Source organism: Pan paniscus, chromosome X (assembly GCF_029289425.2).
Source record: "Pan paniscus chromosome X, NHGRI_mPanPan1-v2.0_pri, whole genome shotgun sequence".
NCBI classification, from domain to species: Eukaryota; Metazoa; Chordata; class Mammalia; order Primates; family Hominidae; genus Pan; species Pan paniscus.
The window spans coordinates 70,093,262-70,120,118 of record NC_073272.2 but is presented as its reverse complement, the minus strand read 5'-3'; the positions used below and the strand labels follow the sequence as shown (position 1 = coordinate 70,120,118).

Here is a 26,857-nt window from a genome sequence, read left to right as displayed (position 1 = left end):
CCACCCACCTTGGCCTCCCAAAGTGCTGGGATTGCAGGTGTGATCCACTGTGCCCGGCCCTCAGAGATTCATTCTTAATTCAACAAATATGTGTGGAACACTTGCTGTGTGCCAGACACTGTTGTAGGATTTGGGGATATAGCAGGAAACAAAATAAAACAGAACAAACAGAACAAATCCCTGCCCTTGAGGAGCTTACCTCCTAGTGAGAGGACACAGACAAAAATAAACACAATAAATAAGTGAATTATGTAGTACAGTAGGTCCTCATTTAACATCATTGGTAGGTCCTTGGCAACTGGGACTAAGTGAAACAACGTATAACAAAACCAATTTTACCACAGGCTAATTAATATAAACAAGAGCTAAGTTCCTACAGCATATTTCTGGTCACAAAACATCACCCAGCTTCCAAATAAAGACCCAAAACCCTTCTGATATTGAACATTGAAATAAATATAAGCTATGCATACATATAGAAAGATTAATGAAAACAAGTAAATAATTACCTAACCTTTGGTGAACCAGTGAGTGACAGCAGTGGAAGTGGTGGTGGGTTGAATCAAGGAATAAATGTATGCAAAGTGAAAATTGTAAGGAGTACCTCCCTACCACCATGCAGTTCAAAAGCAAACAATCACGAATATGGTGAGCTCGATGAGCACTTTCTTACCTCATAGTTTATTGTGCATTTGTATGATTATCAACTACTTGACAAATTTTTATTTTACAATACTTTGTATCCATCCATCCATCCATCCATCCATCCATCCATCCATCCATTCATTCATTTTTCAATCTGCTTATTTCAGTTCAGGGTCAAGGGTGGCCACAGCCTATCACAGCAGCTCAGGGTACAGGGCAGGAACCAATCCTGGACAGGATGCCATTCCATCACAGGGTGCGCTCACATACACACCCACACTCACTCACACTGGGACAATTTAGACACGCCAATTCACCTAACGTGCACTGGGATGTGGGAGGAAGCGCAGTACCCTGGAATACCCGGAGAAAACCCACACATACATGGGGAGAGTGTGCAAACTCCACACAGACAGTGGCTCTGGCCAGGAATCGTTTTAGTTGTTTTTTTTTCCCCCTCATCAATGTTAAAACAAAATGATGTTGAAGAAAACAACATTATTCAGCATATACACCTGCTGTGTATATGGTGATAAGTGCCATGGAAAAAAATAAAAAGTAGAGCACAGTAAGATGGATTGGGAATGGTAGGGGAGGATACCAAGTTGTGATTTTTTTTTCAAGTTTTTTGCCCCCACAGTTTAATATGAAAGTTTTCAAACATACAGAAAAATTCAAAGAATTTTACAGTGAACACCCAATTACCCACTGCCTAGGATTCTCATTAACATTTTGCTATGCTTGCTTTATCATATATCTATCCTCCACATATCCTCTCCAACAGTTTTAAAAATGAAAATTTACAAACATACAAAAATATTGGAAGAATAGTACAATGGACACCACTGTATGTCTTCCTTATCAAGTCGACAATTTGACTTGTTTTGATTGTTATATTTGCTCTGTCTATGTATCTATGTATCTATCCATCTATCTATATTTTTTAAAGAGTAGGTCTTGCTCACTCACTCAGGTTAGAGTGCAGTGGCGTGATCATGGCTCACTGCAACCTCAAACTCCCGGGCTCAAGCAATCCTCCCACCTCAGCCTCACAAGTGGCTGGGACCACAGGTGTGTGCCACCATGCCCAGTTATTGCTCTATCTATCTATCTATCTATCTATCTATCTATCTATCTATCTATCTATCCCTTTTTCTGAACCATTTACATGTAAGTTTCATTACATGTAAATGGTTCCATTATTCATCTGTAAGTTTTGATAACTTCCTTTAGCCATTCTTTGTCTGCTGGCAACAAATTCTCTTAGCTTTCCTTTGTCTGAGAATGTCTTGATTTCCCCCTCATTCCTGAAGGATATTTTCACCAGATATAGCATGCTGGAGTGCAGTGGTGTGACCATAGTTCACTGCAGCCTTGAAACTCCTGGCCTCAAAGTGATCCTCCTGCCTCAGTCTCCCAAGCAGGCTCCTCAGTAGGTGGGACTATAGGCGCACACCACTCCTGGTTAATTTTTTTATTTTTAGTAGAGACGAGGTCTCATTATGTTGCCCAGGCTGGTCTCAAACTCCTGGCCTTGGGTTATCCTCCCATCTTGGCCTCCCAAAGTATTGGAATTACAGGTGTTAGCCACTGTACCTGGCCACATTTGAATTCCTTTTCCTATGTAGGTAAGGTGTTGTTTCTCTCTTGCTGCTTTCAAGTTTCCCATCTTCAGTTTTCAGAAGTTTGATTATGATGTGCCTTGGGGTGAATTTGAGTTTATCCTATTTGGGGTTTGTTCAACCTCTTGAACCTGTTCATTTATGTCTTTTGCCAAATTTTCAGCCATTATTTCTTGAGTAATTTTTTTTAGCCCCATGCTCTTTCTCTTCTTCCACATCTCCAATTATGTGAATGTTAAGTCCTTCGTTATAGTCCCAAGCATCCCTGAGGCTCTGTTCATTTTTTTTTTCTTTGAGACTGTGTTTCATTTTGTCACCCAAGCTAGAATGTAGTGGCACAATCACAGCTTACTGCAGCCCCGATCTCCCAAGCTCAGGTGATCCTCCCACCTCAGCCTCCTGAGTAGCCGGGACTACAGGTGTGCATCACCACATCCAGCTAATTTTTGTATTTTTAATAGAGACAGGGTTTCGCCATGTTGCCCAAGCTGGTCTTGAACTCCTGGGCTCAAGTGATCTGCCCACCTCAGCCTCCCAAAGTGCTGGGATTACAGGCGTGAGCCACTGTGCCCAGCTCTGTTCATTTATTTTTTAAGTCTATTATTTTCTCACTGTTGTTCAGATTGGGTAATTTCTAATGCTCTATCTTTATGTTCACTGATTCTTTCCTCTGTCCTCTCCATCCTCCTTTTGAGCTCATCTACTGAGTTTTCTAGTTTGGTTATTATAGTTTGTTCTAAAATTTTATTTGATTCTTCATTATATCTCTTATTTCTTTGCCAAGACTTGCTATTTTTTAAATTCATTTTAACCTTGTTTGTAATTGCTCATAGATTGCTCATAGAAGCATTTTTTTTAATGTTGGCCACTTTAGAATCTTTGTCAGGTAGTTGAAATCTTTCTCTTTCTCATTCAAATTGAGGGTCTCCTGGTTCTTGGTATAATGAGTGAATTTTTTTTTTTTTTTTTAAGACACAGGGTCGGCTGGGCGCAGTGGCTCACACCTGTAATCCCAGCACTTTGGGAGGCCGAGGCGGGTGGATCACAAGGTCAGGAGTTCGAGACTAGCCTAGTCAATATGGTGAAACCCTGTCTCTACTAAAAATACAAAAATTGCCTGGGCGTGGTGGCGGGTGCCTGTAGTCCCAGCTACTCAGCAGGCTGAGGCAGGAGAATCGCTTGAACCCGGGAGGCGGAGGTTGCGGTGAGCCAATATCGCGCCACTGACTCCAGCCTGGGCGACAGAGCAAGACTCCGTCTCAAAAAAAAAAAAAAAAAAAAAAAAGACACAGGGTCTCACTATGTTGCCCAAGCTGATCTTGAACTCCTGGGCTCAAGTGATTCTCCCAACTCAGCCTCCTGAATAACTGGGACTATAGGTGCTGGGCTTAGATATAGAGTGATTTTTATTGCATCCTGGGAATTTTTGGATATTATAGTATGAGACTCTGGATTTCATTTACATCTTTTGTTTCTGGTAGGCTTCTTCTGACACGATTTTCATCAGAGGAAAGGGCCACTGCCTGGTTACTGCCGGGTAGAGGTTCAAGTTCAATTTCCCTCCTTGGTCTTGGTTGGTATGTGTGGTGGAGGCTTCTCCTTTCTACTGTGCAGGGGTAAAAATTCCAGCTCCCTACTATGCCTCCACTGATGCCTCTCTAGCTGGAAGGGGCAGAAGTGCCTTTTTACTGTTCCCCAGGTGGGCTTCCACTAACACCACAGTCAGGAGGTGGAGAGATTTTGGGAGGGGAGGAGAGGGAGGCTAATGGCCTCATCAAATGATATGTTGTGGTCAAAGTCCTGACTCACCACCAGGCTTCTCTGACACTGACACCACCCAACAGGAAGGGGTTCTTGTTACCCCTCAGGGATGGAAGTTTAGGCTCTCTACTCAGCCTTCTCTGACACTACCCCAGAGAGTACGGGGGAGCCTGGCCAGAGTGAAAATCTGGGTTATCTACTTGGCCTTTGCTGGCTTGGGTGCAGCTGCAGTTTTTTTTTGTTTTTTTTTTTGTTTTTTTTTTTCCTGTGGTGTGTGGTTGCAGTGGTGGTTATTGTCTAAGAGTTTTCTGTCTGGCTAAACTCCATTTCCTGGTCTTATGGCTAGAGACAATAGGCCAGTTACTGGTGTTTGCATTTTTTTTTGTCTGTGCCCATTGGCATTTCCAGGCTGCTGGCTTCTCCAGTACCTGGTCTGGAATATTTGATACAATGAGAAAACCCAGGGAACTCATCACCTCGAGTTCAGGTCACTGGGGTTCCTAGTTAGTCTGCCCCCTTCCTCTTCTTTCATAGTCTTCTTATGTTTGTCTTATATATAATGTCCAGAGTTTTAGCTGTACTTAGTGTGAGGAATAGGGAGAAGTGTGTCTATTCTAACTGGGTCCATAACTGGAAGTCTTCCGTCTTTTTAAAAAAATTAACTACATCGAGTTTTTGAAGAGTGCCAGTCAATTGTTTTGGATTTGTCTTTTTCCTCATGGTGTCATTTATCTCGTTCCTTTATACAGTACTCTCCCTCTTATTCATGGTTTTAACTTGCCATAGTTTCAGTTACCCATGGTCAACTGCAGTCTGAAAATATTAAATGGAAAGTTCCGGAAATAAACAATTTATAAGTTTTAAATAGTATGCCGTTATGTAATGAAATCTTGTGCTGTCCTGCTCCATCCCGCCCGGGATGTGAATCATCCCTTTGTCCAGTGTATCCACACTGCATACACTACCCACCTATAAGTCACTTAGTAGCCATCTTGGTTATCACTTCAGAAAAATATAGTATATATAGGGTTTGGTACTATCTGCTGTTTCAGGCATCCACTGGGGGTCTTGGAACATATTCCCCATGGATAAAGGAGGACTATTGTACCCTGTATTTACTGTAAACTGGAAATTAAAATAGAGGGAATCTTAAATAGGTTGGTCAGGGTAGGCTTCACTGAGAACGTGGCATTTCAGCAAAGAATTGAGGGAGGTGAGGAAGTGAGCCATGCAGGGGGAAGCCAGTGCAAAGGTCCTGGTAAGGAGTGCAAAGGTCCTGGTAAGGAGTGCATCCGACTTGCTCAAGGAACAGCAAGGAGAATCAAGTGGCTTTAACAGAGTAAGGGAGGGGAGAATGCCAGGAGACGAGATCAGAGATTGAATAAGGGACTAGATTGTGTAGGACCTTGTAGACCACTGTAAAGATTTTGGCTTTCCTCTCAGAGAGATGGAGTGCCATTGGAGGGTTTCGTGCAGAGAACTGGCATGACGTGACTTGGGTTTAGCAGGATTGGTATAGCTTCTTTGCAGAGAATAGGCCACAGGGGCGAGGGTGGAAGCAGTGAGACTAGTCAGGCAGCTGCTGAAGTGATCCAGCTGAGAGGTGGCTGTGCCTTGGACCAGCGTGGTAGCACCAGAGATGATAAGTGGTTGGATTCTGGGTGTATTTTGAAGGGAGAGCTGACAGGATTTGCTGACAGATTGGATACAAGGTGTGGTTCCAAGAATTTTTTGCCAGGACAACTGGAAATGTGAAATTGCCATCAACTGAGATGAGGACAGTTTTAGGAGGGGTCATTTTTGGGGGAAAAGGTCAGCTGTTCAGAAACGAACATGTTGAGTTTGGGATGTTTGTTAGATGTCCAATTGGAGATGAACACAGGCCCTGCCACCAAGGTGCTCAAAGTGAAAGAAATGGAAATATGGAAGCAGATCATTACCACACCTGTGAAAAGTGGTATTTCAGGAGGGTGTACAGAAAAGCAAGTTATCAGTTCTGCTTGTTGCGGGGAAGGGGACTTAAGAAAAGTTTCACAAAGGAGATGATATTTTCAGTTTTGTCCCAAAGGGCGACTGGGCGTTCATTAGACAGAAAAAAGAAATGTATTGTTTTCTGTACTCCTAGACTTGGCACACAGTGATTGCTCAATCAGACCCAATCCAGTCACTATTTTTGTGAGTTTGGACATTACTTAACCTCTCTGAGACTTGGTATTGTAATCTGTGAAAAGGAAATAATCACAGTGTTCTTGTGAGGGTTAAATGTAGGACACTTAGCACACCACGTGGTACATAGTGGGTTAGTGTTAATTATGGTCATATGAATGAATGAATATCTTCCTTAATGACCAAATCTAGGCTAGGCTGGTAACCCAGGAGCCTAGTCTTTTATATGCTTAACAGTTTGTCAATAGAGATTGCTAGACTCCTTTCAACCTCTGAACTGCTCTGATTGAAAAATAAGCATTGATAAGCCTCGACTGAATGGAGAGGGTCAAACTACCCTCCTCAGGCCCCTTCCTTACCCCCTTTTTTGCCCTATCCCCTATAACAGGTTCCTTCCTCCCTTCCTCCCACCCTCTCTCTCTTCATTTTTTAATGATTGTGAGCAAAATCCCTTCAGACTCATAGTGGGCTTCTCCTCATTCCATAGGCTCCCTGCCGCTCAGACCGGACTGGGTTGACAAGGCTGGGAGGAGGTCAGCCACACTGAGACACTGTGACACTTAACTAGGGAACCTCCCTCCCAACTGCTAGGGCTCCAGCCTGAGACCCCAGGGAGACAGTCGCCCCCTACGGACCAAAAGCGCCCCACACCGCTGCAGGCAGCTCTGGTTGCTAGGCAACCAGGCGATGGAGGACTTCAGGAACGGATTTTCAAGCAGAGAGACCATTTCTCTCCCCTTCCACCGCCACTCCGGCTCCTTCAGCAAGTAGACGGGGTTGGGACCGCGCGGTCTGCTGCTGTCTGTCTGATAAGCTGGGCTCATTCTTGAAAATAGAGCTTCACTGAGTGACCTCCATATTGTGCGTGGTGAAACGATCACTCTTGCCCCAAATGTGGTTTCATCTGGGGGCTGGAGACTCGGGTCGATGAAGGTGGAAGTTTCTGATTTGCAAGGAGGGGAGGAGCATTGTTGTGGGTGTGCACCCTTAGTCAATGGGAATTCTAGCAAATTGAGCTTGCGTGGGAATAATTTTGATCAGTCCATCAAGATTTCCTCACGATTCCCAATGTATACATTAGGAAACTCTTACGTTAGCCCATTAAAATAAAAAGGTCAATGGGAATGACAATATATAAAGGATCATTCATACCTCATTGGGGACAAGTTTTCAGTGGCTTTCATGAATACGGTTTCTCTCCAGACAAGGGAGAGATCATGAGGTCTGTAAATCCCTGTGAGTTGGGACAGAGCTCAACAAAATGGAAAGAAATAAAAAGAATGGCGGGGTTGGGGGTGTGATAAGCACAGAATCTGGCAGCTTCTGAGCTCTGTGTCTGGTTTGGGGATCCCCAGCTCTGTGCCCCCTGTGTTAGGACCATGCTGAAGCACTCCATCCTTATGAAGGCTGTGGGGGACCAGAAATCCATAGCTTTTCCTTCTAGTAACCTAGCATTCTGGCCCAGGAGTGGGTCCAGGCAGGCCAAGGCCATGACCAAAACAATCTTTCCACTTGGGACGCATCTCTGCCTTCTCGGCTAGTACAACAGAAGCTTGATTGTGGCAGAGCCCCAAGCCACGGCGAGCTTAGGGGAGAGCTGTGCCCAGGAGTCTCCTCGTGGGGTTTCCCTCAAGAGTTCCAAGGTAGAGATACCAGGGTGAGGTAACTAGCATCCAGACAGCATCTGGCCCAGCCACTGCTCAGTCCACATCTCCACAGGGCATAGTGGCAGGGGACGCTTCTTGCTCTCTGTGTTTCCAAACTGAACTGGGTCGGGGCTGTGCTCCTGCTCTATTAATAGCCCCCTAGCCCAGCCTGCTAGCCCCAAACCCGGATGCCAGGAGCTGTGAGTCAGCAGCTAAAAATAACGAAGAGCAACTACATCCGAACCCCAATGAGCAGCTCCCCCGGGTCCTCCGCCCTTAAGTTTTTGTCAGTGTCAGTCTCCAGCCCAGGGCCCAGGGCCTATAGGTTAAACCGCTTTAGCTGTCCAGTTCTCCTGGGAAGAGAGTGAGGATTTCCGGTGGCAGGCTCAAGGCTGCGTACCCAAGGCTAGGGGCTAGGAGAAAGGGGTTAGAGGCTGGCGCTGGGTTGGGGGGCCAGACGCTGGGGTTAGAGGGCCGCAGCTGAGAGTGTGAGAGCTGAGAGGTTGGGGCTGCAGGGATGGAGTTGCTGGAGGTCTTCAGGGTGAGGTTGGGAGGTGAGGGGAGGAAGAGACTGGGCGATTGGGAAGGGACAGAAAAGTAGGGATGGGGGAGGAGGTACGTGCTGAGAGGTGACAGCCCGGCAGTACCAGGCAGACTGGGGGCCCTAGAGCTAAGGCTGGTAGCCAGCCTGAAAGAGAGGGGATGGATCGGGAACCAGGAAAAGTAAGGAAATGCTGCTCGAAAAGGCAGAGTGTAGGAGAGACCTGCCCGGTACACAGCGGCGTGGACTCCCAGGAAGACCAGGACCAGGACCGGATTGCGGCGTTCGCTCTCCGCGCGCCTCCAGCCTCCCCGTGCGTCGCATGCTGGCACCCCCGCCCACCGCGCCAGCTGCAGGTCAGGTACGTGGGCGCGGCCGGCCGCCGGAGCCGGAGTGTGCAGGGATGCGCACGGAGAGGGCGGGGCGGCCAGAAAGGAAAGGGGTGGGCCCGGGAGAAGGGGGCGGGAACACGGATTCAAACTCGCCTGCGTCCAGCCAGATACCGGAAATGGCCGGGGACTCACTGGGAATTGTAGTTCCCGCGGCTGCCCGGCAACCGAGGGTGGGGGGCGGGTCTTGTCCCGAGGATGCTAGTGCTGCCCCAGGTCCCAGTCTGGCGAGAGAGGAGGAACCGAGAACCCGACCTCCCTACCTGGCCGACTCCTTAGTTCTACTTCCCTCCGTGTGGAGATACGAACTAGGTCGAATGTGGGTGTGGCGGAAGACTGTGGGGTCACCACAGAGCCCCTCTTGTCCCCATTTTTGGCTTAGCCCCTCCCTTCTTCTACTAGACTCTTCATCCTCGGTCAGCTCCGCAGTGGCCACCTTAGCTGCGGAGCCCAGGGACTCCCGAGCCGCAAACACATTGGGGAACTTGCTCCTCCAAGGGAAGGCTGGGCCGGAAATTGGACCCTGCGCGCAGCCCAGAGGAGCGAAAACTTGTGGAAATCGGACCTTGCCCTCGGAGTCCTGAGTCAAGGACACGAGTCCCCAAGCGGCACGGAAAACAGGTGGCATTCAGCAAATACGTCACGGCGACGACGGATGCGGCCCTCCTCTTGGGGCGGCCACAAGGTGGAGCTACAGTGCAACCCTGCACCGCGCGCCCGGCCTCCGGACGCCCCCGAGGTGGCTGCTCTCCTGCGGGCCTCCCGCGAGCCTCCCGCGAGTCCTTCATTGCCACAGGTGATTCTCCTCCCACCTCCAACCCACCTCCTCCCATCTACCCATGATGGCCCCTCAAGGTCGTGTCCCATCCAACCGTAGATGGAAGGTGCCTCCTTTCCCCAGCCCCTGGGCCGAAAAGATTAGGCTGTGACCAAATGGAGATTACATTCGTTGAGTAACAGATTAAGACAAGATACAGGAACCAACCTGCCTTGAAGAAAAGGCTGCGCACAGCAAAAAGCCACCTGTAAGCACAGCATTACACGGCTAGACGGGCTCTTCAGCTCCTAGCCTCTAGGCAGGAAAACAGCTAAGCTGCAAGGGTCGAGGAAGACAGTACATCGTGGAGTGGCGATGGTGTCTCTATCATCTTACAGTTCTCCGGAAAAGACCATTTCGTTATCTCCTTCAGTCCCTCTTCCAAGCTATCCCACCCCGACACACCCTGTGCCTTCTATGCAAGAACACGTGCACACAAGTCTGAGACATTATCCGAGCAATCTCCCTTTTACTTCCTCTGTTCTAGTTTCATTTGGGGAGAAACTTCTCATTACTCACTGTCTTCCCAAACATCTCAGGTCAAAACCCCAAAGGGAGCAGATTCCATAGCAGCTTAGGGAATGCCCATCACCTGGGCAGAGGGCCCTCATGGTTCAAAACCTCCTGTTGGCAAAGCTCCCCCCACTTGCAACCCACCACCCCTGAAGCATTCCACTTAAGCCGCTCTCCAACCCTTGCTGTTTGGGCAATGTAGACTGGCTTGGGTGGGGAAGCAGGGCAGGGCATTCACTCCATCATGAAATTGTTGATCCTTGTCAGCAGCACTGCTGTTTCTAAGCCTGGGGAGGAGGGGGAGGGTGGGTCATCTAGGGAGTTAAGCAAGGGGAAAGCTACAGGAGGAGAAACATGAGGTGAGGGGAGAAAGTTCTTACCAGTTTTCCCTCTCTTCTTAACAAATCTCCTGTGGGGAGAAAAGCTTCCCATTATGAGTTCAGCTAGCTTCAAGCAGGCCCTTCCAGCCCCCACACCTGCTCCCCCCAACTGCCTTTCCTACATTCAAGCCAATTTGATAGTATAAGGAAGGGCCTAAGAATCTCAAAGGAGCTAAACAGACCCCAAGCCTTGGGCAGCATATGTGAGTCTGAAGCAGCCTCATCACCAGGGCCCTGGAGAAAGTAAGGACCCAGAAAGCTGAGGCACAAAGCACTCACCTTTGGAGGAGGAAGGTCCACAAAAGCAGCATGGTGGAAACACAATTGGTAATGACCCATATGATTAGGTAGGTTTGAGGGGTCTGTGAAAATAGGAAAAGGCCCCAAGGGTAGAATGTCAGGGGAAATAAGTAAGGAAGAGAGGGACAGGGTTAAGGAAAACCAGGGATGGGAGAAGAGGAGAGGTGACAGTCCCAGAGCCCTTACAATAAGCCAGATAGGGTAACGCATCTGCTGCAGCAGCTGGCAGTCGTTGGTGGTGACCGAATCCACCCCTGCACACCAAAGCAGAGAGAAGAGCCAGGGCTTGTTCACTACAAATAGGTTCACCGAGACATTATCCTTATGCAATGCCCTGTGAAGGTGGGAAAGAAAATAGGGAATGTCCAGAATCATGGTGCACAGGACATGGGAGGCAGCCCCCTGCCTGTGCTTGAATCTACAGTGCCACTGCCAAGGAGGTATCAGCTCTGCCTTTCCATAGCAGCCCCTGACCAACAATGATTTTCCTTTCATAGCTGAACTCTGTCTTCTGGTGGATTCCACCCATGGGTCCTAGCTTTGCTATCTGGGGCCACACAATGTGTCTCTCCCCTGGGTCCTGAGCAGAGGCCCTGTCTCCCTGAGCCTTCTCTTCTCTAGGCCCCACAGCCCCAGCTCCTTCAGCCATTACTCTTATTATTTCCTTCCCTGTACAAGCCTCTCTAATATGATATATTCCAATTTATCAATGTTCCTTTGAAAATATGGGGCCCGTCTCTGAAAATAATATCCCAGATGGGCTTGGACCAGCCTTTTTTTTTTGAGACAGGATCTTGCTCTGGAGTGCAGTGGCAGTCTTGGCTCACTGCAGCTTGACCTCCTAGGCTCAGCCTCCAGTGTAGCTGGGACTATAAGTGGGCACCACCATGTTCAGCTGGTTTTTATTTTATTTTATTTTATTTTATTTTATAGAGACGGGGTTTTGCTATGTTGCCCAGGCTAGTCTTGAACTCCTAGGCTCAAGTGATCCTCCTGCCTTGGCCTCCCAAAGTGCTGGGATTACAGGTGGGAGCCACCATGCCCAGCCAGCTTGGGTCACCTTTGAATAGAGCAAAACTATCTCCTCCTGTCCTCTGGGCACTATGCCTGTATTCAGGTAGCCCAGAGTCAGGTTAGCCTTCGGCAATGTTACATCCCACTGATGACTCACTATGTATACTGTTCAATGAAAGCCCTGGTCTTTTTCACACATGTTCCTGTTGATGCCAGTGTCTCCTCTCTGGTCTTTGTGCAACTGAAATTCTTTTGGGCCCCAAATAGAGGTCTTTCCATCTATCCCTGGTGCATTTCATCTTGCTAGATTTGGCCTATCTTTTTACAGCACCTAGACCTTTCAGGGCCTCGATTCCATCATCAGTGTATTCAATACCAATTCACATCTTTTGGAAACATGATCAGCAGTTGATTAGCAGCTGATATTGACCAGGACAAGACTAAGGTGAGAACCAAACCCTATGTCATGTCTTCCTCTTTGGTGATAACTCGGGGAAATAAATACTTACATAGCTAGGTGAGATAGCTCATGCTTATAACCGGGAGGCTGAGGGGGGCAGTGGCTCAGGCCTGTAATCCCAGCACTTTGGGAGGCCGAGGCAGGAAGATTGCTTGAGGCCAGTAGTTTGAGACCAGCCTGGGCAGGTAGTAGGAACCTGTCTCTAAAAAAAAGAAAAAAAAAATAGCCTTGCATAGTGGTGTGTGCCTATAGTCCTAGCTACTCAGGATCACTTGAGCCCAGGAGTTCAAAGCTGCAGTGAGCTCTGATCAGGCCACTGCACTACAGGCTTGGTGACAGAGTGAGACTCTATCTCTAAAAAAATTTTTTTTAATTAAAATTCAAATTAAAAAAAGAAATATGTATGATAACTGGGCTATCATTCAGTTCACATTTTTCTATCTGAACACAAGGACCTTATAAGAGGCTTTAGCAACCAGATGCTTTGAAGTCTGTCATGGTTCAGCTGGGTCAGCTTCTGGGGCTCAGCTCACATCTGGGACTCTCCCTGATTCACGCTCTCTTACCCTGATGTCTGTTGTGGAATAAAATCCTTCCCGTGGCCTACAAGGTCCTACCCAATTTGGCCCCTGCCTGCTTCTCTAGCTTCCCCTTCCCCTTGCTCATTAGACTGCTGTTCCTGTTCTGCAGCTCATAGTTAGCTCCTTGTGACCATTCAGGTCTCAGCTTAGATATCACCTCTTTAACCAGCCTTCCTAATGTGGGTGCACCCACCTCCCTGCCCCAGCCCATCACTCCCAAACCTAACCACTCTTCTACATCTCTCTGTTTTGTCTTCATAACACTTTTTCACTTTTCAATATGCATGTATTTTGTTAAGTGGTTTATTCTGTTTTCTTCAGTAGTACATGTATTCCACAAAAGCAGGAACCTTGTCTGTCTTATCTGTGTTGTTTCCCCAAAGCCTGCAATACTACCTGATACATGGCAAGTGTTCTGTAAATACTTTTTGTGTGAGTGAATGAATCAAGAGGCTTTGCTCTCCCTGAACTGGTTCTTCCCTGCCATTAAGCCTCATGTGATCCCCTTGGTTCCTTTCCTCTAGCACTCACTTGATATCCAATAGTGGCAGATCTTGATAGGGGAGGTTAAGAAACTGGGGCCTCTCCGTTCTGTTGCCTCCCTGACGTCCATATATCTGGCGCATTCCAGGTGCCCGTCGTTGGACATTAGCCCTATCTTCATCTGGTAGCCAAAAGACCTGTGGTTCAGGAAGGATGGGTGTGAAGCTGGGGAAGACCTAGGGATTCCAAGGGCAGGGACAGGGGCAAAGAGTTTTGACCACAGAATGGGGTATGTGAGCTGGGGCAGGGCCCTGGGGGTAGGGGCAGCCTCAAAATCATCCTCATCATCATGGCCTAGGGAAGGCAGGGTGGGGAGAGGGGGTCCTGGCAACATCACCATGGCTTGGGGCACCCTTGCATTCAGCACAGTCTCCAATGTCTGGATCACAAAAGTGTCATAGTATGTGTGGTTCTGTGGGGGTCGGCGCAAGTCGAACATGATGGAAAGGTTGAGGGCTGCAGCTTCCTCCAATAGCTCTTCTAATGCTGGTACCGTCTGACTCTCAGCCTCTTTCTGATCAGGGCCTGCCAGCGGTTTGGCCCCCCAGAAGGGTCGCCTCTATAAGAAAGAACAATTACTTCAAGACCAGAAGAGGCTTCCAGGCCTTGCCCCCATCCTCACTATCTTCACTCATATCTTCCACTTGGTGTCCAGCTTCTTTCCACCTCTGAGCCAGGGCCTTTTTCCAAACTGTGGCCTTCTTCCAGACCGTCTACCATCTTACTCTGTGACCTCAACCTCCTACCCTTCCAGTTTCCTAACTTTCTCTCTCCCACTACACCTTCTCTTTGGTCTCGAGGAGACCTCTGCATTCTTGACCCTTTGGTTTCTTCCCAGTTCATCAGCCCCTTTCTAGCCGCACCTACATCCCTTACCCATGGTCCATCCACAGCTTGAACTACTTTTCCATAGCACTCTCAGCTCCCTTTCTGTCCCACTTGCCCTACAACTCCCAGACTCTGATTCAATTCTACAATTGTCTGCCTCCTCCACCCCTAGAACTGGGGACTGAGCGCTGCCATGGGCAGAGTACACAATGTGGGCTGTTGGCACTGCAGTCCTTATTTTTCGCTCTCAGCGCTGCTTAACAATCCTTTTACTTGCTCTTGATTTGCTCCCTCTCCCATTCCCCCTAGTGTTATTCCAAGCCTCTGCTACTCTCCTCTCCTTATTCTCAATGAATGACCTCACTTCCTAATTGCTGACATGGATAAAGCTAGCTATCTAACACTTATTAAGTACTTACTATGTGCCAGGCAGCGTTCTAAGTACTTTATGTGCATTGACTGATTTAATCCTCCCAATAACCCTACAAGGTAGGTACTGTTATTATTCCCATTGTACAAATGAGAAAATTGAGGCACAGAGAGACTAAGAAATCCTGCCTCGGGTCACACAGCCAGTAAGTGGTATAGCCAGGGTTTAAACCCAGACATCCTTTGCTGTTAATCACTCTGATCTGATATGATGTAAAGAGTTAAATGGAAAAGAAGCAAATTGCAAAAGAGTCTGTGTAATGATTCTGTCTGTGCAAAATAGAGAGAGAGAGAGAGTTTGTGTATGCAGATGCACCTTGACTTATGATGGAGTTGTGTCTTGATAAACCCATTTTAAATTGAAAAGATTGAAAATCAAAAATGCATTTAATATACCTAACCTACTGAATATCCTAGCTTAACCTAGCCTGCCTTAAGTGTGCTCAGAACTTACATTAGCCTACAGTTAGGCAAAAATCATCTAACACAAAGCCTATTTTATAATGAAGTATTGAATATCTCATGTGATGTATTGAATATTGTACTGAAAATGAAAAACAATTGTTGTATGGGTACTCTTAAGTATAGTTTCTACTGAATGTATATCAATCTCAAATCATCATAAAGTAAAAAAATCCTTAAGTGGAACCTCATAAGTCGGGGACTGTGTGAGTGTGTGTGTGTGTGTGTGTGTGTGTGTATCCAACTGTTAACAGTGAATATTTCAGAGGGATTGGATTATGGGAGACTTTGATTTCTATGTTATTTCTTATTTCTCTGATGTTTTACTTTTTACAATGAACATGTATTACTTTTACAATCAGGGGAAGAGGAACTGAAAAAATTCAATATCCTTTTAAATATTTTGTACCACTTACAGGATTGAAGTTGACACTTCTGGGCCAGGCATTCGGAGCTCTTCAAGGCCAAGCCTCTGCTCCCTACCACTCCCATGAATTGTCTCTCTCAGTTACATTCAGCCACATTTTATTCCTGGAAACACCCTTTTTCAGACTTCTGGGCTTTACGTGTCCTCTTCCCTCTGAAGGAGTTCCTGTTCCCTGCTTTGTGCATCTTAGAAGAAGACTTTCATCCTCTCCTGTATGAATCCACTCCTGATTCTCTTCCAGGCAGGAAAATGTTTTTATTGCTCTGGGTTTCCTGAATCGTCTGCTGCCTAGGCTCTCTACTAGGTGGAAGTGACTTGAGAGCACAGACTATGTTCTTATTGCCTAGCACAGGACTGAGCAAATGCTTATCAACAGAATGAACTCTGCCCTTCTGAGTGTCCCTGCAGGTGGCTGCCTCTTTGGAGAGGCTGTCCTCACCTCTAGGAACCAGGATCCAGCATTGAGTCTCTTCAGTTCAGTCCAGGAGAAGTCACTGCTGTGGGCTGTTATTCGGGTTGGGAATACAGAGGCTACATTCGTGGTCCTGCTGAGGTGCTCATCATGCATGAGGAAGGGGACCCCGTCGGAGCTGAGGGCACAAGGGGTGTCAGAGGGCCAAGCTCTGGGGCTAGTCATCATGTCCTTCAGCCCCCCAGATCCCCTAAGCCCCAGCTTCCCTCACCTGACCATCACATCAGTCTCAAACACAGTAGCTCCGCATTCAGCTGTCTTCCGCAAGGACATCAGGGTGTTCTCGGGAGCCAGCTGGGAAAGGGAATAGGTGATGAGGTAGCAGGGAAGGGTGGGAGACTGGGAACCCACAGGCCTGGTCGCTATAGTGCAGACGAGCAGACCCTCCCCACCCTCCCAGCATTCTGTCCAACACTCACCATGGGGGCCCCTCGGTGTCCCACCAGCCCAGGCTTGGGTGGTAAATCTCTGGGTTCCATGATGCAGGGTGAGGAGATGCATAGGGGGGCCAAGTAGATGACCAGGACAACTCCAAAAAATAGGAGCAGTAGCAGAATCTTGGGACCTGTGGGGAGTGGGGGACAGGCTTTCAAGAATGGGCAAGGGGAGAGCTCTGGGGATGGAAGGCAGAGTGCAGGTGGCAGAGCATGAGCGGCCAGCAAGGGTGAGTGGGGCAGCAGTGTTGGCACCTCTTCGGTGGATACGGTAGAAGGTATCAGCCACAGGCCAGGCCAGGAGGGCAATTCCAGCGGCTGCTCCAATATGAAGGAATGGGGCTGTGGCCTGTGGACAAGAGCTGGTGAGGTGGGCTCTTCTCCAGTGCCCCTCCCCGCTTTCCTCTTAGGGCCTGACTGCTGGAGTTCAGAGCTACCTGCAGTCTTGGGGGAACGGGAGTGAGATATGTTCTAGGGTTGGCTGCAAGCCAAGGCTCCCGTCTAGACACTGGAGGTTGGCCACTCACCTGCAGTGACACACGCAAGCTATGCCACTCCTGCTGCCATTGGATGTCCAGTCCCACAAGGCCAGCGGCCACAAGCAGCATAATGAGGAGCAGCAGCACCTGGGGGGCCAGGGATGAATGAGGCCTCTTGGTCAATTTGGGCTCATGGTTGGTGAGCTGCTCCTTCACTCTATAGAGATGGGACCCGACCCTTCCCTTCCCCTGACACATCTGCTTTCCTCCTTTCACTCAACACTTACTGGGCTTCAGGTCCTGGGCTTGACCCCCCGGGGGTATAAAAGTGAGGTCCTCAGCAAATAGCCAGCCAAGTGCTGAGCCCAGTGGCCCCCTCTCCCATGCACTCCCATCCCTACTGTACCTTGTGGAGGCTGTGCAGATGCAGGGGCTGTCTACAAAGCCGCAGGAGCAGGGCCAGGACCTAGAGGAAGAGAGCGGTGGGACTTATGGGGTGCCAAGAGGGGAGCAAGGTTACTGAGGTGGGCTTCCCAGGCTGGTATTTCCCTCCTACCCAAGAATTAGCCCCCTCCCTCAGTGGCCAGGATGAGAATAGGGAGCTAAAACTAAGCAGGAAGGAAGGCTGAGGTGGGGTTAGGCCAGCGGCCTCCAGACCCACCAATAGCAAGGATGCATATGTGACCAGTAGAGAGATGACCAGCAGGAATGCCAGGGACCAGTCCATCCAGTGTCCCCAGCGGCGGAAGAGGAATCTGTGGGAGGGGAGAGGGAAGTGTCCAAGTGGGGGAAGGGGTGTCAATAGTGGCCTGAGGGGAGGTGGGGTGGGTGGATCCAGGAAGACTAGAAGGGAGTGAGGAGAAAGCCCCTCACGTGGCCAGGGGCTCCAAGGATTGAGGAGATTTTGTGGAGGGATTTTCTAAGGAGATTGGGTAGCAGCAGAGCTGGGTTTGAGCAGCTGGGCAGGGCTGGGGGATGACTGACAGTGGGGCACCCCGGGGTCCCAGGGTGGGGAGCAGGTTGACATGTATGCTGGGGAAGCAGGGGGAATCCATGACACACTCATTGAAGTTGTGCAGGTCATTGAGAAGGACGAGCCCGATGTACAGCCAGCTCAGGGAAAGGAGGAAGGTGAGGAAGAGCAGGCCAAACCAGATACAGTCGCACTGCAAAGGGGCAGGAGAGAAACTCACAACCAATACCTACTTCAAACTCAGAGTCCCCAACGGGTGGCAGCTAAAGGGAGCTGCCTGCCCCGTGTTGGGCTGCTCTGCTCGGGGGGCAGCTCTTTCCATATTTGAGGGAGATTTTCTTCCTGGGAGAGAGAGCCCCTTCCCCCAAGCTGTCTATGAGCACAATTGGCCTCCTTATCCCCTCCAGTGAGCCTCTGCCTTCTGACTTCCAGCCTCCCCCGTCCATCCCTACTCCACCTTGCTGGTTTGCATCCTCTCTCTGGGGCATTTCCTCCAGTGGCAGCTATACAGGCAGTGGAGGCAGCGGGCCCAGACGGAGCAGCAGCCGGGGGACTCGGCCATGGTGAAGGCCTGGGGGAAGGGACACTCGACCATCAGGGACCCTGGCAGAGGGCAGATCCCAGTCTCCCTCCTAGTGTATCTGAGGAGCCAGGGGGAGGGGCAGAGGCCTGGGCCGCTGCTCAGCAACGGAGGTCACGGGGCAGGCCCAGAGTGCCAGAGTGGATGAGGCGAGCAGCCCCAGCTGCAAGCCTGGCAATGGGAGACAGTCTCCAGAGCCTTCGTTTCCCTTTAATCTTGTTACCTGGAGAGTCAGTGGGACACCCAAGAGGTCCAGCCTCTTTTCGGGCAGGATTCATATCCACTCTCTCCAGCTCCTCCCCATTTAACAGCACACACCTCTGGGGATGGAGTGCTTGCCCTGGGGGTAAGAACTCAAGAGAAACTGCCCAGGGTGGGACAAACTCAGTTCAGCAAGTTAAAGCAGGTTTGGCCAAGCTGGAGGCAACCCCATGTTGAATTGCTTTCCAGCCCAGGAAGCAGGAGTAACCTGAAGCAAAGGTTCCAGTTCTGACCTGGGGCTAAGGAAGGCCCAGCTAGTTGGCCAGTTGCTATGGATATAGAGATTATTCAGATCACAAATCCCTGAAAGATTCTCTGTGTCCACCTCTCAGGGGACAAAGGGCACTGCCAAAAAGAGAAAGACTTGAGGTGAACGTGTTGCCTGGGTCACTCCCAGTCTTCTAAAGGAATCTTTGGATTTTCAACATACAGAGCCTCCCCTCAAGTCCTGCCCTTTCCTGCCCAGTCATCCCCCAACCCCAACCAGAAGCCCAGACTCGCCTTTAGGAGCCCCACCCTCTAAGTTAGCTTTGGTGAAAGTACAACAAACGCAGGGCAAAGGTGTGTATGCGGGGTGTGGTTGTCTTGGGGCAGGGGACCCCTGTACCTTATGCTTCTGGGTTTGGCTGACTGAGCTGATCCCCAGACTTGGCTGGGTACGTGACTGATTCTACGCGAGACGGTATGTGATTTGTGTCAGCATTTGCACGCGACAGCACAACTGGCTGTCGGTACAATATGATTTTAGGTGACTTTGAGTATGTAAAGGAGCCCCTGGATACACCCAAAGTGTGTGAGCATGTGTGCGTGCGGGCTGAGGGACAGGACCTCTTCTCCTCAGAGCTCTCCCGAGGCTATGGAGTCTTAGAGGGGTGCACAGTGGGTGGGTCTGGTAAGCAGGAAGGTGTGGCTGCTTCTGAACTGCCCTCTTTATGCTGCCTTGGGAAAGGAGGGTTAGGGTAGGGGTGAGGAGCTGGAGCTGGGGGAAGGAAACCCCTCCCCTCTACGAGACCCTTCCCGGTAAAAAGCCAACCCAAAGGGAAGCCCTTGCCTCTGCCCATCTTGGAGCTGGTTTGATAGCCTGCTCTAAGCTCTTGCCTCCCCTGGGGTCCTACCCCTGCACCCCAGACACTGCCTTCCAGAGTCCCCTCCCTTCAAGAGCTGTCTGTAGGATGGGATCAGGGTCTGAGCAGCCTGAAAACCCCAAGTAGGGGAGCTGACAGGGGTGCCATTCAATCCCCCGGCCCAATCCCAGTGGGATGGAGCTGGTCTCTGCTCCACAGCTCCCACCTGTAGCCCCCCAGCCTTCCCGAACCCTCACACCTTTGCTCAGCGGCAGCTCCGCTCCGCTCTCCTCTCTGCACTGCTTCCCAGCTCCTCTCCGAGTGGTCTGCCTCCTCCCTTTTTCAGTCCTCGGTTCAGCCCTATGAGTCAAACAGGTGGCACTGTTGCCACCTACAGGAGGCTGTGTGGGTCCTCTCCCAAGGCCTGCAGCTGCTCTGTGGCCTGGGCACAGCCCGGGTGGGAAGATGGGAGGGAGGAAGCGGGAGGGAGAGCAAATCTGCTTCTTTACTCGCTGGCGGTCAGGGGGCTTGGGGTGAGGAATTCCTTTGTGCAGGCTTTCCCATCCCTCTGTCCCTCCTCCTGTTCCCCTCCCAGTCACTGCCGGGGCTTTGTCCTGGCTCAGGGAGGCGAGGGCTGAGGGCACAGGCTGGCGGGAAGCTGGTGGGGGGGGGGGAGGTGACCACACAACTTTGCAACTTGGCAGTGAGGAGAAGAGGCCCAGCCAGCCCACTGGAAAGGCATGTGTGTGTGTGTGTGTGTGTGTAAGCCTAACATCAAGTCTCAAGCTCCCTGGGAATACAGCCTTGATTCATTAGGCTCCCTCCCCTATTGAGCTCCTACTTCTAATTCAGCAAGGTGCATGTATAAGAAGCTGCAGCCTGGCGCGGTGTCTTACACCTGTAACCCCAGCACTTTGGGAGGCCGAGGCGGGTGGATCACCTGAGGTCAGGAGTTCAAGACCAGCCTGGCCAACATGGTGAAACCCCGTCTCTACAAAAAATACAAAAATTAGCCAGGCATGATGGTGTGCACCTACCAAAGACTAGGTAGTTGCATGGGACATCTCACAAGGCCAGGTTTAAAGCAAAGACAAGCCTTGGTCATTTGTCCCAGCTACTTGGGAGGCTGATGTGGGAGGATTGCTTGAGCCCAGGATGTCGAGGCTGCAGTGAGTTGAGATTGTGCTACTGTGCTCCAGCCTGGGCAACAGAAGCTGCAAGCTACTTCCTGAACTCTGGATAGCAAGTTGCCGTTTCTGGACCAGAGGTCCCCGTGGGCCTTGTGGATCCTGGGTGACACTAGCAGTTCTCCCACCTTCCCTCATCACTCCAGACAGGAGATGCTCATTCAGGACTTGTGTCATTTCTGCTGCCTTGTCCCTAAGGCATATGAGTCTCTTTCCAAGAATCTTTTGAGGAGTGTAGAGTATATTGGGGTCACAGGCTTTTGGAAGATGAACACATAGAAAAGATGCTGTTACTATAGCATCAGCATCAGCAGGGAAGGGCTGGCTAGCACACTATAGTTTGCTTAGTGCTAAAGCACAGGGGTCTGGGTGGGATGGGGGCCAGGGGCTGGCTTGGTTGACCTCTCCCTCTACATTACGCCTGATGCGGTGACTCGAGGTCTGGGGGCTATTAGTGCAGTGTTGGTGGGAAAGGATGTTTTCTCTGGGGATAAGCCTGCTTACCCCTCCCCCAACACACACTGGATTTCAAACAGTGAGAAGGAAGACTGGCTCTCTTATGCCAAGAGCTGGCCCCCCTCCCACTCAGGCTTCCCATTGTATCCAGAGGCTCTAGCTGGCAATGGCAGAGGCTCCCTTGCTCCCTCGGCATTAAAATGCAAAGAGAAGCAGGGCTGCTTGCTGGCAGGAGGCCAGGGAGGACCAGCAGGTCACCTAGTCCATGGCAGGCTTCATTCTAGGCAGATTGTTGCTCAATTTCTTTTGCTTGGGCTCTGGTGGATTCTAGAGGAGTCTTGGCTTTTGAGTGTTTGGGGATGGTTTGGGAGCTTTTTTGGGGAGAAGGGTTTTGGGATTCAGAATGCATGGATATGAAGCGCAGGGCTTGTGAGCACCTACCTCAGAAGGCTACAAGGCCAGTCAGCAGCTTGAGTATGGCATTCCAGGGCTGGCCCCCTTTTAGCTTTAAGCAGAGATAGAGAACACTGATAGACTGTAAGGCGTAAGCATCTTTCAAAGGAGAATGCAAGGAGCCAGTGCTGTTCTGTCCTGGGACTGGACAGCAGTGTGGTGCAACGCCCCTCCTACACTAAGAAATCAGGCTGCAGGGCATTAGAAGTGGCTGCTGCTGGCACTCTAGAGAGTTGGCTAGAGTGAAGCTTGGATGGTAGCTCTGCATTCAGGTCCTAGCTCTATTGCTCACTAGCTTTGTGACTTTGGGTAAGTTACTTAACTTCTTTATACCCCAGTTTCCTCATCTGCAAAATAAGGACATCTATCTATGTTGACCTTTTTGTGTGTGTATGAAGAACAAATAAAACTGTGGCAAGAACATGGAGATGGTTAGTAAATGCGGTTTCTTCCTCCCAAATCTGGAAGCCAGGCAGGTTCTACAGTGGAGGTCAGGCCACTGGCCTTGCTAACGCGATTCTGATTTCCTAGGGTAGCACAGCAACATAAAGACACATCACACTCCACAATACCCTCTGGGAAAGAGGGCAGCTACAATAAGGCAGGGAGGCTCAGGTGCTTGTAATGAATCCCCTTAATAGCTTCCTCAGGGGCTGAGGAACACAGGTTGAAATTTTATTTCTCCCTCTAGCACAGAAGGATCTTCACAAACAGTAGACGGGCTAAGGTTTATTTACTTACTTAACATTTAAAAATAATTCATTTGCTTCAACAACATGGCAGACAATCAAGAGTACTATTGAAACATAATTCAGAGAGGGTCAGGACAGGAAAGATCACAACCTCATTCCTGAGGTGGAATGAAAGATCTAAGCCAGGCCTCCATCCTAGGCCAGGCTCCTCCGTTAAGCAGAGACAACCAAAAGATAAGAAAGCCTTGGCCTCATCCCCATCAGGAGATAGCCTGAACTGCTCACAAATAAGAAACAACTTGACCAGACTGAGGACTGGTTCCTGATGAGTCAATAGGAAAGTCAGTTGGTTCTCTCTTCAGTAGGTGACTTAGCACCCTTCTGGAGAACATAAGAGTAGTAGTCTGGACCTGGAGGCTAAGGCCCACATCCAACAAAGGTTACCTTCTTTTCAGTAACGCTTTGTTCCTTTTTTCAACAGCAAGAAACCTGAAATCCAGAGAAGTCATTTAAAAAACCCCTTCTGGCTGCAACCTGAAAGCATCTCCCAAGCCAGACTGGGGGTAGAGATGATGACTCCAACTTCAGTGGGCCTCTTCTTCGATAGGGGAGCAGCCAGAGAAGAAGCTGGTGTTGCTGGCCAGAGCCCGTTTCTTTTTCTTCCCTGGAGCCTTATTTTCTTGGTATTCTGTTGCTACATGTTTCAACTCTGGGAGGTCAAAAGGGGAGGGAGCTGGGGGAGTCTTCTTTGACAGCACCTGCTCCACATCGCACATCTCTTTCAGGATCTAGGAGGGACAGAGACAGGTATGAATAGACTTTAGAAAGGGGCAGAAGCTCAGCCCAGCCGAGCTGCTATAGATGCTCGACATACTCCCAGTAGTATGAAGTGTTCTTTAAGATCATTCTATGGAAAAAACCAGACTAGAGTCTATGCCCGATCCCTAGTTCCCAGCAAGCTGATTACACCTTTACTCCACCTGCCTCTCTCCTACTGGTCTATCATAGATAATGCAGAGAAGGACGCTAATCCAGTTTTCCAATGCCTGCCTTTTAGCCCACTTACCTTGCTATTGGGGGTGGCACAGACGGGATTAAAGAAGCTCAATCCTGGGGTCACCTCGGTAGGATCCTCCAGTTTGAAGGAGCCTTCGGAATCCTGGGTCCGTTCAACAGTGCCCAAGCTATCCTGAAAATCAAGCAGACAGGCATATTATAAATTTGGCTGCCAGGTTTACAAAATCAGTCTGCTCCCATTCAACCAAAGAGGTAACAGCTCTAAGTGCCTGATTAGTCAGCTGAAGCAAGTCTTAGGGAGGCCCTGCTTGGGGAGGTCATAGTGTTTGACACGCTCTGTCCCTGAAGGAATGGAGCAATGCCTGTAGGTGGCCTCTGAAGGCAAAGACTAGGTAGTTGCATGGGACATCTCACAAGGCCAGGTTTAAAGCAAAGACAAGCCTTGGTCATTTGTTTGACTAAACTCCCCCTCTCTACAATTTGCAATATCTCTTTTAGCATCCATACTGGGTGTTCCTTTCAGTTAAGGAAACTGAGTCCGAGAGAGAGACAGATAGAGATGGGAGGAGGGAGGAAGGGGCCATGCCCCTCTGCCTGGAGGCCCTTTCATGGAGCTACTACATGACTCTTGAACGCAAACTGAAAAACCACAGGAATAGAGGATCCTTAAGGTCTCTGCTACTTCTACAGTTCTTAGCCTGACTTCTAGCTTGCCTATCTATGTTAGAAGTCTTTTTTTTTTTTTTTTTTTTTTGAGATGGAGTCTCGCTCTGTCGCTGAGGCTGGAGTACAGTGGCACGATCTCAGCTCACTGCAAGCTCCGCCTCCCGGGTTCACGCCATTCTCCTGCCTCAGCCTCCTGAGTAGCTGGGACTATAGGCACCCACTACCACGCCTGGCTAATTTTTTTGTATTTTTAGTAGAGACGGGGTTTCACTGTGTTAGCCGGGATGGTCTTGATCTCCTGACCTCGTGATCTGCCCGCCTCGGCCTCCCAAAGTGCTAGGATTACAGGCGTGAGCCACCGTGCCCGGCCAGAGGTCTTTTTAATAGAAGATGCAGGTTGAAACTCTTCACATGTGGATGTTCAAGAAATGCATGATGAATCATCATTAGATTGTGCTTGCTAGAATTACTGTATATCACATATAGAGCTGTAGTAATGCATTTTTGCTATTGCACAGGTAGGTGTAAGGCAGGTATAGGGATCTGACCTGCTTGGTGCTGCTCTTCCCAGGGAACATTTGGTTTTCCTGAGTTTGCTATTCCTGGGAGCAATATTAAGAGGACATTTAGGTTAACTTGCTTTACAACAGTGACTATTAGAAAGGCCTGGTTCCTGTGGGTCTTTTTCTAGAGCCATGGAATAGCTAGCTGGTTGCCATGGAGAGAGTCTAGGTAACGAATGTCTCGAGATGTCAAAAGGATTAACTTCCTGGAAGCTGCTACCTCAGTACGTGGCTCTTACAGTTCCAGTTAAACCTCTGGACTAATTTGATCCTGCATGTCTATATGCCTGTGAATGCCTGCTTTCTTGTCTTTGTCATCTCAAAAACAGTACAGAAACTTTACAGCCAAGCCTGGGGTGGAGAGCTCTATACCTGGGAATCTCCTGGGAAGTGCTGTGGTTTCTGAAAGGGGTATGTGAACAGGCAAGCAGCAAGGAAAAAGGATTGAGAAGTGAACTGTCTGTCTCTTTTTCTGGGTGCAGAGGGAAGGAGAAGCGTTGGAAGAGCTATGCAGGAGACTCCAGGTTTCAGGATGGAAGGCAGAAAAAGAGGGTGGAAACTAGTGGAAGGTCTGAAGGGAAGGGGAGAGGAAACAGCACTGATCCTACCTTGCCTTGCTGGCGGTTCCGACACTTTGTGGGGTCACAGCAACAGTCCACACCACAGTCTGACTTTTGCTTCCTGCACCCACACTGCTTGTTTCCACACCAGCCCTTGCAGGAACACTGCAAAACAGGTTTGCAGAAAGACACATTACTGAAAGGGTTAGAAGACTAGTTTAAAATGACTTCCCTTCATTTGCAAGCTTTTCTAGAAAAAAAATGGAAAGTACTATTATCTACCAAGCTTCAATCTCCTTAGTCCTCTCTTCTTTGGTGAAACAATAATCACCAAGAACCGTCATAGGTTTAAAGAGAACAAGTCTTGCCAGACAAATCCATTTTCTTTTCTTTTCTTTTTTTCTTTGAGATGGAGTCTTATTATGTCACCCAGGCTGGAGTGCAGTGGCACGATCTCCGCTCACTGCAACCTCCGCCTCCCAGGTTCAAGTGATTCTCCTGCCTCAGCCTCCTGAGTAGCTGGGATTACAGGTGCCTGCCACCATGCCCGGCTACTTTTTGTATTTTCAGTAGAGACAGGGTTTCACCATGCTGGCCAGGCTGGTCTTGAACTCCCGACCTCAGGCGATCCACCTGCCTCGGCCTATCAAAGTGCTGGGATTACAGGTGTGAGCCACCGTGCCTGGCCACCTGGCTAATTTTTGTATTTTTAGTAGAGACGGGGGTTTCACCATGTTGCCCAGTCTGGTCTCGAACTCCTGACCTCAGGTGATCAGCCCGCCTTGGCCTCCCAAAGTGCTGGGATTACAGGCGTGAGCCACCGCGCCTGGCTGAAAAATCCATTTTCTTTTGGACAGAATACTTGAAGGACAGATCAGAGGGATAGCATAATAATGCATGGCAACTGACAAAGACTCTTATGACAACTTTATGGGTAAAGTGAAGCACTGTGAGCTGGATGGTAGTATAGTTAAGTACATTTAAAAACTAAGTGTAGTTGCTCAGTATTTTTAGAATTACCAAGCTGTACTTTCATCCAGCTCACATTTCTGCATTTTGTCCAGTGTTAGCCTGGGCTTTGTCCTTCACACATTTTGATAAATCACTGATGATATGAAATAAAATCATTTACATTTGATAGCACTTTACAGTTTTCAGAGTACTTTCATGTACATAAATACAAAATCTCATTTGAATCTCATAACTAGTCTACAAGGTAGGCATATTTATCAGCTCTAACAATGACAGAAAGCTGGAAGGATTAGTAATATGTAAGATAAAAGAATCACAATTCAAAAATATTTTGACAGGCTGGACTTAAGGGGTGAAAGTAGAAAGAAAGTAAGTTTGTAAGTTTGGTATTTAGGTTCCCCTCAACTCAGCCATATAAATACAACATGGGGAGTGATCTAGCTTAAAAGTAGACCGTGCGGTGGCTCATGCCAGTAATCCCAGCACCTTGGGAGGTCAAGGCGG

At 49.1% G+C, this 26,857-nt stretch overlaps 3 protein-coding genes across 7 annotated transcripts in view; 1 reads left to right on the top strand and 2 right to left on the bottom strand.

Moving 5' to 3' along the window:
- The first annotated feature begins 1,656 nt into the window (after positions 1-1,656).
- Positions 1,657-15,970, top strand: LOC117977628 (uncharacterized). The gene is made up of 3 exons (XM_034949947.2): positions 1,657-8,742; positions 9,173-9,566; positions 15,516-15,970. The coding sequence occupies exons 1-3, from the start codon at positions 8,543-8,545 to the stop codon at positions 15,519-15,521; spliced, it is 600 nt and encodes a 199-aa protein (XP_034805838.2). The 5' UTR covers positions 1,657-8,542; the 3' UTR covers positions 15,522-15,970.
- Positions 9,711-21,324, bottom strand: GDPD2 (glycerophosphodiester phosphodiesterase domain containing 2). Of its 4 annotated transcripts, XM_055106913.2 has the most exons (17): positions 20,047-21,324; positions 18,340-18,453; positions 17,972-18,075; positions 17,571-17,664; positions 17,316-17,375; positions 16,958-17,056; positions 16,686-16,779; positions 16,416-16,561; positions 16,208-16,290; positions 15,964-16,114; positions 13,716-13,937; positions 13,367-13,515; positions 12,304-12,456; positions 10,967-11,114; positions 10,760-10,842; positions 10,481-10,509; positions 9,711-10,387 (listed from the first exon to the last, which is right to left on the bottom strand). In XM_055106913.2, the coding sequence occupies exons 2-17, from the start codon at positions 18,442-18,444 to the stop codon at positions 10,335-10,337; spliced, it is 1,773 nt and encodes a 590-aa protein (XP_054962888.1). In that variant the 5' UTR covers positions 18,445-18,453; positions 20,047-21,324; the 3' UTR covers positions 9,711-10,334. The 4 variants fall into 4 exon arrangements, with proteins under 4 accessions (XP_054962888.1, XP_003820204.1, XP_054962889.1 ...); XM_003820156.4 differs by lacking the exon at positions 12,304-12,456 and having other exon boundaries at positions 20,047-21,319; XM_055106914.2 differs by lacking the exons at positions 17,972-18,075; positions 18,340-18,453 and having other exon boundaries at positions 20,047-21,323.
- Positions 21,325-22,597: 1,273 nt separating this feature from the next.
- The window catches only part of KIF4A (kinesin family member 4A), a 130,230-nt gene continuing 125,970 nt past the window's right edge, over positions 22,598-26,857 (bottom strand). For both annotated transcript variants that reach the window (XM_003820154.4, XM_055106221.1), the window contains exons 29-31: positions 25,430-25,546; positions 23,642-23,764; positions 22,598-23,363 (exon numbers count right to left, since the gene is read on the bottom strand). In XM_003820154.4, the coding sequence (XP_003820202.1) occupies positions 23,160-23,363; positions 23,642-23,764; positions 25,430-25,546 (444 nt within the window). In that variant the 3' untranslated portion in view covers positions 22,598-23,159. The remainder of the gene's footprint in view (positions 23,364-23,641; positions 23,765-25,429; positions 25,547-26,857) is intronic.